At 44.4% G+C, this 18,564-nt stretch overlaps 1 protein-coding gene across 1 annotated transcript in view; it reads right to left on the bottom strand.

Annotated features, from left to right (window-relative positions):
• Positions 1-18,564, bottom strand: part of Gk5 (glycerol kinase 5) — a 70,993-nt gene that overhangs the window by 40,006 nt on the left and 12,423 nt on the right. Inside the window, exons 3-6 of the mRNA XM_052717209.1 lie at positions 15,310-15,385; positions 9,284-9,377; positions 7,187-7,318; positions 836-911 (exon numbers count right to left, since the gene is read on the bottom strand). Coding sequence (XP_052573169.1) covers positions 836-911; positions 7,187-7,318; positions 9,284-9,377; positions 15,310-15,385 — 378 coding nt within the window. The remainder of the gene's footprint in view (positions 1-835; positions 912-7,186; positions 7,319-9,283; positions 9,378-15,309; positions 15,386-18,564) is intronic.

Below are 18,564 nucleotides of genomic sequence, written 5' to 3'. Positions count from 1 at the left end.
TAGCTGGTGTTTTCTTTTAAAGTACTGACCTGGAATTCAACTAATCTGCCTGTTTGTGTCCTCTTTCCTGGCATCCATCATTTTTTTTTTTAACCAATAAACTTGAACTCTTCACCTCACACTTTACCTCCTTCTCGGCCTTTGATGAAGTTTAGTCATTGAGAAGTTATGGTCTTTCTGAAGGAGTCACGTTGCTTTATCATGATGCTTTGGTTCTCTCTGTTGCAATTTGGCTAGCCCCTCCCATTTTACCTGGGGATTTTCTTAATCAGCCAGCTCTTGAAGGCTCCATCCCCACTATGAGTCAGTGAAAGGGACACACAGTGCTTGAGGACGTGCCTAACCTTCCCCTACTTCTCGGGGAGCTGTGGCGCCCAAGCTGTGCTCAGCCTCGGCACTGTCCATCTCTGTCTCTACCCTTGTGGGCTTCCTTCTATTTCCTCCGTAGGTTTCTGAAGCTCTTTCTCTCTCTGGAATCAAGTCTGTTTCTTCTTATTCTGACTCTTTCACTATCACATACGGGGGTGCTGCTTCTAGCTCCCCATCTTACCTGAGAGTCTTATTTAAGCACTCTGAAATCAACACTGTTCCCCAAGTCTTAGACTTTGAAGTTTCATCAGCATCTTTAAGCCGTCTTCCTCTTCCAAAAAAAAAAAAAAAGGAAATACATCTAGCTTTATTGCAACATGCAGTTACTAGTGTGCCAAAACAGCAGAGCATTTGGGATATGGGAAGAAAAAACTGTGGTAGAGGTAATTTCTATTGTCTTTTAGGCAGCTCTGGTCCCTCAGCCTCGTTCTGATTAATTGCAACAGGCCGGTGAGGCGGCCCTTACCTTTTGTGAGCTTGTGTAACAGCCAAGTGTCAATGGTCCCGAAGCAGCAGTTGTCTTCCTCAGCCGCCTTCTGCACCTGGGAGACAAGAACGACATTGAGTCAACTCGAACGGACCACAGTATCAAGCACATGAAAAAATACACATCAGTGGATTCGCTGTAATCTCAATTATGAAAAATGCACCTAAAAAGATGATTTCTAGAATATATTCCAAAAGATTTTAATTATCAGTGAATGGGATTTAGAAGGGAGTACCTCCTATCATCTATGTGGTCCACTGAAAAATTTTAGTTTTACATCAACACATATTTTTAAAAAAAGAGAGCATGCGTATTTTTAATTTAAATACACAAATATACTAGTATGTCCTAAAGAAGTAATATTACACTATGGCTCAAGGGCTAAATCCAACCTATTGCCTATTTTTAAAAAAATGTTTATCCACCCCCGCACAACTGGTCAAAATACAGAGAGAACAGCTGACTGTGGTGTGCACAACCCATCTGATACAATACGACCCACATGGAAGTCTCAGGGAACATTGCAGAAGAGGGGTCGGGAAGACTCAGAGAACCAGAGGACCGAGGAGACATCTACTGCAAGATAGTGTCTTCTATACAGGACAGGGCAGCTGCACCAGGAAACCACAACAATAAGGTCACCTGAGGAAGATCGGCATGGCAATACCACTCTGTATGCCAACATGGATGGGGGAAATCTCACAGTCCCCACGCCTAGATGAAGAGCTACACACGCTGGCTGTCGAGAAAGGAACAATCAGTATTCTCTGGGCACGAGTCCCCTGAAAGGTTATCTAATCCCAAGTGCTGAGCTCTAAATACATGCACATATATATGTATTTATATGTATGTGTATATGTAATGTATATTATAATAATAATTACAGAAGAGGTCATGAATTTGAGACAGAGTGAAAAAGACATGGGAAGAGTCAGAGGGAAGAGAGGGAGGGGTAGAAATGATATAAATGTAGCACTCGTCTGAACTTCTCAAAAAACAACACTTTTAAACTTAAAAACAGGGAGGGAGCCGGGCGGTGGTGGCGCACGCCTTTAATCCCAGCACTCGGGAGTCAGAGCCAGGCGGATCTCTGTGAGTTCGAGGCCAGCCTGGGCTACCAAGTGAGTTCCAGGAGAGGCGCAAAGCTACACAGAGAAACCCTGTCTCGAAAAACCAAAAAAAAAAAAAAAAAAAAAAAAAAACAGGGAGGGAAGAAGGGGAGAGAAATAGCTCAGTGGCTAAGAGAATTCATTCGCAACCACCTGTAATTCCAGCTCTAGGGGATGCAATGTGCTTTTCTGGCCTCCACAAGTACCCACATGGGGCACAAGTGTGTGTGAGCACACACACACACACACACACACACACACACACACACACACCCCCCTAGGGGCAGTGGAAAAGTTCTCAACACAAAAGGCTTCCATACATCAAATCAAAAGGAGCTCGGGGCACTGAATGGCTTCTCAGGAAAGCGATAGAAAGAAGACTAACCTGTCAGTCTGTGTCTGTGTCATCATTTTCCTAAGATAGTTTTTTTATAAGGTCACTCACCTTCTCCCCCTTTCCTGATGACTGCAGCCTAGATGGATGTGTAAGTGCCAGGGAATGGGAGGAACTTTACAGATCTGTGGTGATATTGTGTTCCCCAAAATATTGTGCACCCTAATAAACTTATCCAGGGTCAGAGAACAGAACAGCCACTAGATATTAGAGGCCAGAAAATGGTGGCGCACACACCTTTAATCCTAGCATTCCAGAGGCAGAGATCCATCTGGATCTCTGTGAGTTCAAGGTCACACTGGAAACAGGCAGGCATGGTGACACACGCCTTTAATCCCAGGAAGTAATGGCAGAAAGCAGAAAGGTATATAAGGCGTGAAAACCAGGAACTAGGCTCATTAAGCTTTTAGGCTTCTAGCAGCACGGTTCAGCTGAGAGCCATCTAGTCTGAGGAAACAGGATCAGTTGAGGAATTGGCAAGACAAGGTGGCTGTGGCTTGTTTTCTGATCTTCCAGCATTCACTGGCCTTGGGTTTGTTTAATTAATAAGACTCTTTAAGATTCATGCTACACACATCCCCTGTAGATGAATGCTGGATCATTGCCAGACCATAGGTAGGTGGGAAGCCCACACCTGGGTATTATTTCTTTGATCAAAATGTTAATTACCATTTGTTTTGTTTCTGTGGGGCTAAGGATAGACCATGAAGCTTCAGACAGGCCAATCAAGTGCTCTGGCACTAAATTACACTCCTGTTCTCCCCCCCACACACACACCTTTGCTCTGGGGCTGGTGAGTGAACCCAGTCCTTGGTTGTACTAAGCAAATACTTAATCATCTGAGTTACATCTCCAGCTCTAAGCTATTTTTAAAGATCTATTTTTATTTTACATGGATGAGTGCTTGCTTGCCTGAACGGGCGTTATGTGCCTGGAATCTATCCATAGAGGCCAGAAAAGAGTGTTGGATTCCCAGGAACTGGAATTACAGCTGGTTATGAACCATCAAATGGATGCTGGGAACTGAGCCCAGGTCCTCTGCAAGGCAGGAAGTGCATCTGATCATCAAGCCATCATCTCTCCAGTTCCCCCACTTTCCTAACGGCTAAAACGTCAAACGAAGCTTTGAGGAATGGCAGTATCATAGATGATGGTTTATCCAAGGCAATTACTATTAACTGAAAACTCAAATACCCTAACAGCTATAGTTGATGGGATAGTTTTCATTGTCGGCTTGACACAGCCTAGAATCATCTGTAAAGAGAGTGTCACCGAGGGACTGTCTAGATTAGGTGGACGTGCCTGTGGGGGAGATGTCTCGATTACCTTGACTGATGTAGGAAGGCTCAGCCTAAAAGAGGGCTCCGACATGCCCTGTTTGGGTCCGTCTATAAACACAGAGAAAGTACCAGGTATGGTGGTGCACACCTTAGTCCAAGCGCTTGAGGCAGAGGCAGGTGAATCTCTGTGATTTCTAGGCCAGCCTGGTCTTTATAGAGAGTTCCAGGACAGCCAGAATTAGAGAGACCCTGTCTCAAAAAACCCAAAACACCAAAGCAAGAGAGAAAGTGCGCTAAGTCCTGGCAGCGCTTCCTGCCTTCTCTGTCCTGGGTTCCTGATGAAGGCTGCCACGGGACCAGCCTTCTCCAGCTCCTGCCATGCAGCTCCCCTGCTCTGACGGACTGGAACCTGGAACCCAGAGCTGGAATAAACGCTTTCTGCCAGAAGTCGTATTCGTCAGGGTATGTCATCACAGCAACTGGACCTAAACTCAGACAGTTGCCTTGGCAACTTCCGACACTCTCTATGAAGACTCAATATTGTTGGTTTAAAATTAGTGAGGCATTTGTGTCATGATATTGAAAAAAACATGTATTTTATGACAAAAATTATATGAAATTCAAATTTTAGAATCTCTAAGTAAAGTTTGACTCGAATCCAGCTGTGTTTATTTGTTCAAGCTGCAACAGCTGAGCAGCTGTGACATAGGTCCTCAGAACCTAAAACAGCATTCTCTGGCCATTCAGTACCAACACCAGGCCAAAAGCATGCCAAAGGGAAAAAAGGTATCAGAATCCCTTTAAACCAGGTAATATAAAAGTTGAAATTCTGGATAGCATTAGTAGACTACAAAATAATTTCCTAAAACATGGTTTACCTCAACTCATCTGTCCTCATCTGCCCAAGCTGCCCTCCACCTCACCTCTAACTCACTCCTCAGCACCCTACAGGGACCCCCGTGTGGCCACTGTCCTGGCCACTGCTTCTCTACTGGACTTCCACATGCCCATGGGCATTCATGCTTAGTTATTATTTATATTTATTAGGTGTGGTACATGTGTGGGCACATGTCTGTACACATGCAGCCCCGTCATCTACACACGATTATCTTTCTCCACGGCTCTCCACTTTTTTTGAGACACTACACTAACTGAACCTGGAGCTCACCATTGGGCTAGACCGGCTGGTCAAGAGCGCTCGCTGCCTGTCTCCACTGCCTACCCCAGTGCTGGGACAGCAGATGCGTGCCACAGTGCCGAGCTTTTATATGGGTGCTCAGGATCTGAACTCAGACCCTTCTGCTGTGTGGTAAGCACTTCAACTAAGCCATCTTCATTTATATTTATTTATTTATTTATTTATTTTTATTTTTATTTTTTTTTCGCGTCAAGGTCTCGTTTATTGACTGGGTATTCTTCATTTATATTTAAAACCCCCACATTTGGGAGTTTTTTTTGGGCAAAGAGCAGAAATTAAAGAAGAAAAACTTAAGTAAATAGCTGAAATAAAAATAACATCAAGCCGGGCGGTGGTGGCGCGTGCCTTTAATCCCAGCACTCGGGAGGCAGAGGCAGGCGGATCTCTGTGAGTTCGAGGCCAGCCTGGGCTACCAAGTGAGTTCCAGGAAAGGCGCAAAGCTACACAGAGAAACCCTGTCTTGAAAAACCGAAAAAAAAAAAAAATAACATCAAATGGAAACAAAAGAAATTACATTTTGGTAACAGAAATGATCCATGAAAGGAAAATGATACATGGTCCAAAATGAGTGTCATTTGGAAGGTATCTACCATGATTAGTTTTTGAAATGGAATCTATCTCACTGTACTGCCCAGTTGATTTCTGGGGCTCACATGAGCCTCCAGCACCAATCTCCCATGATGCTCAGGTAACAGGTACACACCACCACACCCGAGTCTATTCCAAATACTTTGAAGATTACATTCCAGAGTCTGCCACTTAAACACGAAGTATTTTAAAGTAATTTCTTACTTAGAACTGTTAGGTCAAATTTTTATTCTAAAATTGTTTCAATATGCAACTTTAAAGAAAACAATGGAATGCTTTATGAATTTGCTTATCAAATTTTATCCAGGGGGCATGCTGATCTTTTCAGGATTGTTACAGTAAAGTGTGACACCAAAGTGAGCCCCACATACAACATTCTTCACATGCCAAAGGTGGCCGGAATCAATGAGGTTTTCCTTCCTTCTTTCTCTTTTGAAAAGCAACCATTTATTAGAACAAATACAAGGGTATAAAAAGCGGGAAAGAGGGGGAAAGGGAGGAGAGTGACATCAGAATTGATTGTCAGCTGTAGAAAGACATAAACGTCTATTTTTTTAAAGCATTTACACTTAAAATGCAGATACATACATACATACATCACTTATCCTTTAAAGAAATCAAAAGCAGACAAATTTGACTAAAATAAAACCAAGAAACGCAACCAAAACTCCCCCACAAACCAAAAAAGTCCACAGAGAATTGAATGTCTCACTTCCATTCAGACCCTGGCTCCAAGGTATGCCCGCTTCCTACTCAGAAGAGCACAATGCCGAGGTGACCCAGCCTTTAGGCTCTCAATGGGGATTTTCTAATTCAGAAAAAAATATCAGGGCACAGGAGTGCACACCTATAACCCCAGCATTTTGGAGGTAGAGGCAGAAGGAGTCAGGTGTTCAATTCCTCATTGATCCATCAGGGCTGACATCACAGGACAAACAGCTGTCCTGAAAACTAGAAACACAGGTAAACATGAAGAACAGCTTCTCCGGCAGTAGGAGCCAGGGAGGAAGGCCGACAGAGCGGCTGATGAACTGCTGCAGGATGTAAGACAAGAATGAACGCCCGGGGCCCTCGTCTTTGAGGCTGAGCTTCTGGCAGGGGGGATGAAGTAACCACTGTGAAACAAACCCAGATTGTGCTGTACTCCTTAAAATTGGTCTGCAATCAAAAACAACAACAACAAACCAACAAACAAAAACATCAGCTCTGCAGAGCCTGACCAACTTTGGTTTTACCTGAGCCTAGTTCAGTCTCCTGTAGCATGCCTGACTTACCCAGAGCTGAGTGAAGGCCACAGGCCAGGACACACACTCACTAGAAGACTAACAGGTAACTGGCAGGCAGTAGGGTGTTTCCCCTTCATGAATGTCATCCCATCATCATCTCCCCAATGTAGCCAAGGCCAGCTTCAAACTAATTGTCAGTCTCCTGCCTCAGCCTTCCAATTGCTGGGGTTACAGGTATGCCCCATCATGCCCAGCTGTATCACAGCACTTGACTCAGGTGGTGCCACACAGACGTCTATTCCACAAGACACCACTGATTGGCACACTTCGGTTGTGCCCACCCTCCTACATGTGCTAGGATAGAAGACGAAGATTTTAAACACAGGAACCAAGTGAGGACGGCTGTCTTCCACATCAGTATCACCACCGAGTACTTCGTTTCCCCCCAGACAGCTCGATTACTGTTCTTCTTACTCTTCGGCTTTTTCTTCTCCGCCGTCATGATCCCCTCTTCACACTTACAATCTTTTCTTACCTCAGACAGGTTTTGTAGAATCCAGACCAATCTCAAGGTGACATGCTGGGTGGTGAAATTGAAGCGACTGATTGTGGACATTAGTTTACTTCTACTGAAGAAGTGAAGGACTCGGCAGGCTCCGTGCAACAGCTGTTTTAAAAACAAGAGATATTTTTAAGAAAACACATTTAGTGGTACTTGATTTTCTTTTTCTCTTCCCACTTTTATTTTTTATTTTTTGAGACAGGGTCTTACTATGTAGTCCTGGCTGGCCTTGAACACAGAGATCCAGCTGCTTCTGCCTCCCAAGTACTGGGATTAAAGTCCTGTGCCACAGTGTCCAGCTTAAGTAGTTTCTTTCTTTTTTAAAAAAGATTTATTTATTTATACATATACAGTGTTCTGTCTGCATGTTGCCTACATACCCAGAAGAGGGCAGTGAGCCACCATGTTGTTGCTAGGAATTGAACTCAGGAACTGTGGGAAGAGTAGCCTGTGTTCTTTTTTTTTTTTGGATTTTTCGAGACAGGGTTTCTCTGTGTAGTTTTGGTGCCTGTCCTGGATCTCGCTCTGTAGACCAGGCTGGCCTCGAACTCACAGAGATCCGCCTGGCTCTGCCTCCCGAGTGCTGGGATTAAAGGCGTGCGCCACCACCGCCCGGTGACTCAGAGGTTAAGAGCACAGGCTGGCTGGGCGGCGGCGCACGCCTTTAATCCCAGCACTCGGGAGGCAGAGCCAGGCGGATCTCTGTGAGTTCAAGGCCAGCCTGGGCTACCAAGTGAGTTCCAGGAAAAGGCGCAAAGCTACACAGAGAAACCCTGTCTCGAAAAACCAAAAAAAAAAACAAAAAAAAAAAAAACAAAAAAAAAAAACCTCTGAGTCATCTCTCTAGCCCTTAAATAGTTTGCTACAAAACAAAACAGAGGCTGGGGAGGTGGCTCAGGGTTAAGAGCATCTGTTGCTCGTGCAGAGCACCTGGGTTCGGGTCCACCACCCACATGGTGGCTGACCATCTTCTGTAACTCCAGCTCCAGGGGATTCACCTCCTTCTTCTGACATGTGTGGGCCCTGGGCACACATGTGGTGCACAGACATATATACATGCAGACAAAACACTCAGACACATAAAACAAAAACGTATAAGTCTTTAAAAAATACTTTTTAAGAACAAACGAAAACACAACATGGAGTCAGGTGTAGTGGTGCATACTTCAGTACCTGGGAGACAGGTAGGAAGACCACAAGTTCAAAGTCAGCCCGGGCACCATAACGAGTTCTAAGTCAGGGGCTACAACGGAGACCCCGTGTTAAAGCAAACGAGGGGGAGCTGGCTCAGGGGTGAGGGTGCTTGTTGTACACGTAGAAGACTGAAGTTCTGATCCCCAGCACAAACACAAATGTCATGAGGATGTGGAGGCCCACCTGTAACTCCCCAGACACTCTTCCTGCACCCACTCAGAACACTACTGTAGCTAAGAAGGCATCTAAGCACGGGGCGTCAGAAGTCAACACCATCAGGACTGAATATCGGTAATAACACCGAATGCTGCAGGATGCACCACATGCTGCAGGCTGCATCCTGTCGGAGGGGCCAGAAAACGACTTCATCTTTTCCCTCAGTAACAGCACACTTGGGAGTGTGGGGTACTTACAGAAATAACGTGACAGCGGCCAGGACACGCTGTTCTTACTGTGCTTACAGTCACTACCCTTTACGGGTGGCCCACAATGCACCAGGGTGTCATGTGAAGAACTGTGAAAGCCTGCTGGCTAGCTATGTCATACCCATTCACTTAGTTAGAAACGATGATGTAAATTGGTCATTTCAATCCATGTAGTCTAAACCTTTTCCCTTTTCCCAGGCAGAAACATGAATTCTCTTAATCATGTGAAACACAGGTCCACCCCAACCCCCCTCCAGCCTTCCTGAGGGTCAGTAGAAAGCACTAAAATCTACCACAAATGCTTTTTGGGGCTAGCATTACCTTTCATTTTTTTGGGGGAAATATGTGATTGACTCTTTTAGTCTTAATGTCCTAAAACAAAAGGTAGGGGACTCTTACAGTTAAGAGTCATTTATAGAAAAAAATAAAAACATTTGATTTTAAAAATTACCTTCAGTACAAGAGAATTATTCCAGGATTTTACAAGCTCAGCTGCCCTTAGGTCTCGCCAACTAATGAAGTTGTGAAAATGATGTCCTGTTTTCCTAAGGGAGACAGAAATAGTAAAGTATAAATCAGATACTATATTAAAGGTCTGCCACACAGGGCTGGGGATATTGGCAGGACATTTGCTAGAATGTGTGAGGCCCCAGGTCCAATCCGTAAAAAAAAAAAAAAAACTACCAAAAGAGAAAACAATTAAAAAAAAAAAAAAGATACACTATAATTTCAAAATACAATCAAGTAGATGGAACTTTCTATTGAATTCTCTGGTTTTCATAAATTGAACACGTGACATACAATTCTGTGACATTAACTGGATCATGGCTTATTCCACACTTGAGAGGCTGAAGGAGGAAGGCGGCCCTGAGTTTCAGGCGAGCCTGGGACACAGAGACCTTGTTTCATAAGCCAAGCCCCCGCCCAACCAAGAAATATTATGTAACATATAGTATCAGATTTTGAACAGACTTTACCGGAAAGACTGTCCTTTTGAAACAATGTAACATGTACACTTTCAACAACAAAATTACTGAAAAGGCCTTCGAGATATGCTCTATGTTTTAAAAAGCAAATAGGTCTGGCATGGTCCCACATGCCTTTAATCCCAGCACTGCAGAGGCAGGCAAATTTCCGAGTTCTAGCCCAGCCTGGTCTACACAGGGAGCTCCAGGTCAGCCAGCGCTACATAGTAAGACTCTTTGTTTCACAAATCATGAAACAAACAAAAAGCCCATGGGTCCCCTTCCCTCAGCTCACCCCGATACAATCATGTATCAACGTCTGACCCACAGGCGATCTCCAGCACTCCTCAGCCTCTCCATCTCCCTCAGCTTTAGAACCTGGTATCCATTATGATTATCAAGATTGTGTCCAGTAAAGAAAAGTCCAGGGCTATCGAGATGGCTGGGCAGGTAAAAGCGATAGCAGCCGAGTTCAATGTCAAGAGCGCACTGTGGAAGTAAAGAACCAACTCCCAAAAGTGCCTCCACACACACAGCGACACACGGCGACACACTCATACACATTCACACACACATACAGACACACGCGCAGTAATATTTCATCTTATCTGTGTGTACGGGTGTTTTGTCTGCATATGTCTGCATACGACATGCACCCAGAGCCCACAGAGGCCACAAGAGGTCATCGATCCCCTAAAACTGGAGTTCATTAGCTGTATTATGGGATTCTTAGCCATCATATGGGGGCTGAGAATCAAACAGAGGTCCAACTCCCAATAATAAAAATTTTTAAAAGAAAGAAAATAGAAAACTCAAAGCCAGGCACAGTGACACATGCCTGTAATCTCATTTAGAATGTCTAACGCAGGAAGACTGTAAGGGATACCACGCCAGCCTGGTCTACCTAGGATAGAGTGAGACCTCATCCAAAATTACTTATCTTCCAGTGGTGATGGCTAACACAAATAGGAACACTGAATAGGCAGGAGGATGAGTTCAAGGCCTGCCTGGGCTACATCATTCTCTTCAAAAGAACAAGGCAAAGCAAAGAAAAATCTAGCAAACCCTGGGTCAACACTACAATAACAGTACAGAGGTAAGAAACACAGAAAGAAAAAGCTGTCTTCTTCTGAGGCTCCTGCAAGTTACCCGCTGGTGTGTGCTAATATTTTCCTTTTTTAATTTTTTAAAATTTTTTTATTTTTACAGTGCTGGAGATTGAACCTGGGACCGGAGCTGCAGGCTCCAGTCCCGACCTCTTCTGTCCAAGCACAGGTCTTTTTCTGTGTCTTTTTCTGCATCATCAACTTAACCATCTTCAGCTCCTAATACTATCACTCCACCATTCACTTGGGCAGCCCATACCCCTAGTCACTTACTGGTTTCAGCAAACATTTCTGAAGGTGTTAGTTTCAGAAGATAGAGATAGAGAGGTGAACAGAACACAGGCACTTTTGCTCTGGAGAATATACTTTTACCTTTACCATGAGACTCGAATAAATAAACAATCACCCCATCGCTTACAGACAACAGGAACAAGCCCCACAAAGGAGAAATACAAGCACTTGAGTATCACATTAGGGACAACCCGCCTGTCGCCTGTCAGAAGGGAAGGCTTCACTGAGAAAGGACAATGGAATTGGCTCCCCGGAACCACAGCATCAACCAGGAGGTAAGAGCTCCCACGGAGAGGCTGTTAAGTGTTCAACGGTCCCACGGTAGGTGAAGCACAGAAGCGCTGAAAGGCTAACATGACGGAAGAGGAGAAAAATCACAAGACGGAAATGGGCTTAACTCAAAACACGCTACAAAACAATCGAGAAGCTGATCTCAAGTATTGGCACATACTCCAATATTCATTTACCCCAGAACTAGGTTAGTTTCAGCTCTATAAAAGCAGGAAACAGAGAGGACCGTGAATGACAGTATCATAAACGAACGGAATCCTGGTAACACTCTACCCCTTTCTGTAGCTTGGTGTCAGAAACAATTAGTAATAACCATTAACACAAACCTCACATGCTACAGTAACAGCCACATTTGGCTCGGGACAGCCATTTCTATAGGGTAACGGCCAATACAAATCCCCCGAGGGCATCCCCTTTGTATCCAGTTCCGCAAGCAGCACAGAGTTCCTGGCTGAGAACCTCAGGAGTTACTGAGTGATCCCAGTGTGTGACTCACATTTTACACTGCTAATTGGCACACACCCTGATCTGGGGTTGGCTGGCAAAGTCTCCCCGAGAGACTCCCTCGGCAACTGAAGAAACAAACAAGTCGTGATTTCTCAAAAGCGGCAAAATGGAGGAAATCCGAATTACAATTATTGCAGAAAGCAAGCTAAGTACACTGTGGACTAAACATGAAAAAAAGGCTTAGCTCAAAGAATATGAAAAAAATTAGGGACTGAAAAACATTAACACTGAGCTTCCTGACTTTGTGGGAGTATGAGGGGGGAGCTCAAGGAGAAAACATGAAATTCAAAGTTTTAAACTTCTGGATATGAACACCATAAGGAAAATCAGTTTCTAAGGCCATGAAGACAGGAATGCACTATGGTTAAAAAAAAAAAAAAAAAAAAAAAAAAAAAAAAAAAAAAAAAAAGCAAAGCCCAACATGATGTCTCACACCCAAAATCTCTGAATTCAGGAGAGTGAGCAAGAGGATTACCACAAATCTGAGGGCAGTTTGGGTTATTTAGTGAAAGCTTATCTCAAACAAAGCTACAGAGCCAGGGAGACGGCCAGCGGGCAACAAGCCACACGCAGTGTGTACTTGTAATCCCAGAGCTGGAGAGGCAGGGACCGGAGGACCCCTTGGTGCTTCTTAGCCAGTCCAGCCACTGGTCAGCTCCAGGTTCAGTGAAAAACCCGACTCAAGACTAAGGTGGAGACCAACAGAGGAAGACCTTTGACCCCTATACATGTGTGCTCACATAAGCATGTGTGCACATGGGGGGACGACAAGAAGGAAAGGTGCTGACCAGATTGGAACGAACAGTGACTGTGGCACGGGTCCCAGTCTGTCTTTCTCTCAGCGGAACAGGCCGTACTTCCTGCTCACTCTGAGCTATCTAATCTGGGGTCATCTTGCCATTTATGGGGAGTGGGTGGATGTTGCCATCAGGACACACATAATGGTTCTCTACTGCCCAGTGGGCAGAATAAGACTCCATTATCTCATCATAAAACAAGGATGGGGCCGTACACATTTCTTTCTTTTTGTTTTTTTCGAGACAGGGTTTCCAGGGTTTCTCTGTGTAGTTTTGGTACCTGTCCTGGAACTCACTGTGTAGACCAGGCTGGCCTCGATCTCACAGAGATCCGTCTGCCTCTGCCTCCCGAGTGCTGGGATTAAAAGTGTGCGCCACCACTGCCCAGCTATACATAAACATTTCTTTAAAACATGTTCATATTTCAGATTCTGCCTGCAAAAAATTTTCCAAATTTTTCAAAATTCATAAAATATAAACATTTCAAGATAGAAAAAGAAGGACAGTAAAGAAAACAAACAATAAACTGTTTGACTGCTACACCAGTACAGTAACTGAATTGTCCCAGAGCCTGACCTGCTTTTTCTAAAATTAAAGTATTGCCCCACTGTCACAGAAAAACTGTTGCCTAATACTTGCCTTCTGCCAGGGGCCAGGGATGACAGAGCAGCCTGGGTCTGATGAAAACAATTTAAGGGACCAATGACCTCATCTCCAACTCTGACCAACAGGGCTATCTCCTGCAAATCCCTTCCTGGGGAACTCTCCAGCCTCACCTCCCCATCATATACTTCTCACATCTGCCTTGGTAGTGCACTGTCAGGCATCCTCCTGGCCCTGAATCTCTTTAAGGACGGGAGGGAAGAAAACCTCAACGTAAACCTGTGACCTGCTTCTTTCTCATCCACTTAAGTGTCTACCAGAGATAATATGTCTGCTTCTGGAGACTTCTGCTGGCAATTCTCAAGTGAGAGCAGCTTTACAATGTCTGGAGACATGTGAGTTTGTCCTGAGGGGCGGGACATCTACAATGCATAAAACATCACCATCTTGCAAAGAATCACCCGATACAAATTGCCACAGGCTGGGTCTGCAGCTCACTCGGACTGATTCAGTATTATGGTTTTTTGTTTGTTTTTGAGACACGGTTTCACTAGATAGCCCAGGCTAGCCATGAACTAGTAGTAGGGTCTTCCAGCCTCAGCCATCTAAGTGCTGGGATTACTGGTGTGAGCTACCAAGCCTGGCTACATTTCTTCCTCTGGCCTAATACAGAATCAAAAGCCAGATCCTTGGGAATTCACCCCGATTCTAGCTTCAGGCTCAGCTCTTCCTGTCACCTTTTGGCCTGACTGCCCAAGCTCAAGACATCCGACAGAGTCCAGAGCTTTGATTCAAAAAACCATTTTATGGTTTTGTTTCTCCCTTCATTTTGACATGTTTCTCTGCAATGGTAGGCTGGTTTTGAACTCCTGGACTTAAGCAATCCTCCAGACTCAGATCCCTGAGTGCCGGGACAACAGGCACATGCTACCACTGTGCCCAGTCCCTTTTTATTGTTTTAAAAGTAGAAAAAAAAAAAAAAACCCACAACTATTGAAGGCAAGATGGTAGTGTTTAAAAATAACAGGCTTCACAGTTAAAAAACAAGCTAAACAAACAAACAAACAAACAAACAAAAAACGAACAAAAGACAAACTGCTTTGGGGCTAAGGAAGCGACTCGATGGCAGAGCACTGGCCTGGCCCCTTGAGACCCTAGAGCCAATCCCCAGCACTCAAAAAAAGGTGAAATAATAAACAAACAAAAACGCCAAGCCAGAAGCTGGTTTGGAATCCCACTAGTCACTGGGGGACCTTGAACAACCTACTAACATCTTCGCTTCGGCTTCTTCCTGGGTTTGTCGTCCAGACTGACATGAAGTTGGAACAGCAAAGGCGGCCACCACTCGGAAGCTATGACGGTGTCGCCACTGTGTCTACACACGCACACACACACACCTGCGGAGACTTACACACTAATCGGAGAGCATCGTCTTACGCTAGCCGTGTGTCTGATACCTGTTAGGACCTCTGACTCGCTGCAAGTTCAGGCGAGTTTTTCAGACCTTCATGTTCACTGGGAAAGTCAACTTACCCAAAAGAGAGGAACAGAGAACTTCATCTCCTTACTGTGATTTCAAGTTTTCTTTTGAAATGGGTACTCACTGTGTTGCCCAGGCTGCCCTCAGACTCGCCAAAAGGAATCCTCCTGCCTCAGCCTCCCAAGTGCTGGAACTGTAGGTATGTTCCACTCTGCCGCCTCGTTTTCTGCATGGTTTTGATTTCGCTATATGTACTACTGAAGTGGGTGCCATGCCGGGCTTCTTTCTCATTTTATGTCAGTTAAATTCAGATGACAAGCATTCTAATCTCTCTTAGCCAAACACAACAGTCCTCCATTCACAAACTGAAAACTCCCCGGACAGGTTCCCTGAGCCGCCAACTCCCCCAAGCAGTGCAGGCCACACAAAGCACTTACTTGTTCCACGTAATGAAAGTGGCTCTCTGCGTGGACATGCCAAGACCAACAATTTGACTCATCTGTACTCCTGCAGCTAAAGGTAAAGACAGATAAGACATGTTAAAAAGCCGGCGAAGTTGAACTGTGTAACAATACAGTACGGAATCTCTAACCAGGATGTCTGAGCTTAATAAGCAAAGTCTTACTAAGGTAAATTTTGCATTATTTTTACTTAAAAGGAAAAAAGATATACTAATAAAAACACCACCCTTTTGAAAGTTTAAATGACACAGAAAAACAAACACCGTTTCAGTCACACTCCGTTTTTGCTTTTTTTTTTTTTTTTTTCTGATAATCCTAAAAACCTGAATCTTAGTTAGGCAATAACCAATTATAATAGAAGCTGCCTGACTGACTCTGCTGCATGGAAACCCCCAGGGAATTAGGGTAACTGCTGAAGTTGAGATCGTATTTTTCAACACAAACAGATGTTAAGTATAGAAATAAAAACATGAGTTTTCTTTTTGTTTGCTTTGTTCTTCTGAGATAGGTCTAATTCTGTAGCCCAGGCTGGCCCAGAACCAATCACCTAGCCCTACAGCAATCCTCTTGCCCCAGCAACCCGAGTGCTGGGAGTAAGTCATGGACCTCCACACTTAGTTAACATTATGGCTTTGGTTGTTGTTACTTTGTTATTACTTTGCAAAGATTTATTTTTATCCATCTCTGTGTGTATACCACATGTGTGCAGGTGCCTGAGGAGGCCCAGGAGGGATCTGGCAACCCCAGGACAGGCAGTCGTGAGCCACCCAACATGGGTTTTGTGAACTGAACTCGCGTCCTCTGGAAGAGTAGTAGGCACTCTTTTTTTTTTTGGTTTTTCGAGACAGGGTTTCTCTGTGTAGCTTTGCGTCTTTCATGGAACTCACTCTCTAGCCCAGCCTGGCTTCGAACTCACAGAGATCCGCCTGCCTCTGCCTCCCAAGTGCTGGGATTAAAGGCATGCGCCACCACCGCCCGGCTGTAGTAAGCACTCTTAACCACTAAGCTGTTGTTTTGTTGTGAAAGGAGGGGGGAGGTTATATGATGGGGGGCACATGCCATGGTACATCTCTCTCCTTCAACCTTTCCATGGGTTCCAGGGATCAAACTTAGGTCACCAGGCTTGCATGTGGCAAGTGCTTTTACCCACGAAGCCATCTCACTATCCCTAAACAGTTTTTAAATTTTTTGTTTGTCTTTTGTGCTGCGGGGAATAGAAGCCATGGCCTCACACATGCTGGGCAAACACTGTATACCACCAAGCTACCTCACAAGACCAAAACATGAGCCTTTTGAATCAAATTTCCTAAAATACAGAAATGTGGTTTTTGTTTTGTTTTGTTTTGTTTTGAGACTGGATCTGACTATGTAGCTCTGGCTGACCCAGAATACAGAGTGGCCTTGAAGCCACACAGATCAACCTGCCTCTGCCTCCTGAGACAGAGATGTGGTTTTTTTGTTATGTCCTTTTTTCCTTTGCAACTAGGTTTCATTATGTAGTACAAGCTGGCCTCGATTTTCTTAACCCCCACAGCGTTGGGATTACATGGCACGTCACCACAATTCAGCTTGTAATATTCTTTTAGAATCAATTCACGTGAGTACTGAGAAAAATGTATCACCTCCTATACAGTATTTCTTCCAAAAATGTTCAACCTGAATCTAATCATGAGGAATCAGACAACTCAAAATAAGGAATGGTCTACTATACTGGCCTGTCCTTTTGAAAAAGGTCAATGAAAAAGGGCTAGAGAGATGGCTCAGTGGTTAAGAGCACAGTTGCTCTTGTAGAAGACCCGGGTTCGATTCCCAGCATCCACAGGGAGACTTACAACTTGAGTCTATAATTCCAGTTCCAGGGAATGATTCAGGCCTCCACAAGCACCAGGCACAGACTTGGTGTACAGACATACATGGATTTAAAACACCCATACAAATAAAATAAAAATAAATACATCCTTAAAAAAAAAATGTAACCGGGTGGCAGTGGCACACACCTTTAATCCTAGCACTAGGGAGGCAGAGCCAAGTGGATCTCTGTGAGTTCGAGGCCAGCCTGGTCTACAGAGCGAGATACAGGACAGGCACCAAAACTACACAGAGAAACCCTGTCTCGAAATAAAAAAAAAAAAAAGTAACTGTCAATCTCAAAAAGAGTGTGCTCTAGATGGACAGAACAGACCAATAGCTACATGAAATGCCTCACATGCTTGGTTTCCAGACTGAAAATAAAGTAATCTTTTTGCTTTGTTTTTCAAGACAGGGTTTCTCTGTGTAATAGCTCTGACTATCCTAGAACTCACTTTGTAGAACCAAGCTGGCCTTGAACTCACAGAGATCCACCTGCCTCTGCCTCCCAAGTGCTGGGATTAAGGGTGTGTGCCACCACCACCCGGCTAAGGTTACCTTTTAAGAGAATCCTGAAGAGTGAGTACTAGAAAGTAGTTTTAATGTGTATTCTTGCGGAATGTGAGGACTGTATGTTAGTCACATAGGAGGTACCCCTTTCCTATAGGGTCATCTTGTAATGTTCAGGTGTGACGGCGTACATCACAACTGGCCAAAGAGCTCAGAAAGGGGACTTTGCATAGAACCATAAACAAAGCAAAACTATGTTTCTATATCACACTGGTTAGTCTCTCGATTTAACACAGCTCGAGTCACCTAAGAAAGAATTTCAACTGAGAAATGCCTGCATCAGATCAGCCTAAAGGCAAGCCTGTGGGGCATTTCCTTGATCAATGATTTGTGTGGGATGGTCCAGGTCACTGTGGGTGGTACTTTTCCATGGGCTGGTGTTCTGGGTGTTTAGGGAAAGATGAACAAGCCAGTAAGCAGCACCCCTCCATGGCCTCTGTTTCAGTTCCTGCCTCCAGGTTCCTGCCTTGAGTTCCTGTCCTGAGTTCCCTGAATGATGATGGACGGACTTCTAAATTGTAAGATGAAATAAACTCTTCCTCCCCAAGTTGATTTGGGTCAGAGTGTTTAATAACATTACTAACAACCTAACTGACAGTCTAGCCGAGGAGTGTACACATGTTCACTGTACGGCCCTTGCCAAGACCAAAAACAGGGCATTATGCTAAGCATATTTTCTACCATTGAGCTATCCATCAACCCTTTATTCTTGCAATTGGTAAAGTAGATTCTGAAATAAAAACTAAAAAGACAAACAGGCAAAACAATCCAGTCCCCCAGAATTTGCAGCGTTCTTAAACATTACACTAAACA

Source organism: Peromyscus californicus, unplaced genomic scaffold, assembly GCF_007827085.1.
Source record: "Peromyscus californicus insignis strain IS unplaced genomic scaffold, ASM782708v3 Scaffold_11__1_contigs__length_118956290, whole genome shotgun sequence".
Taxonomy (NCBI): Eukaryota; Metazoa; Chordata; class Mammalia; order Rodentia; family Cricetidae; genus Peromyscus; species Peromyscus californicus.
This window is presented reverse-complemented; position numbering and strand designations above follow the sequence as displayed.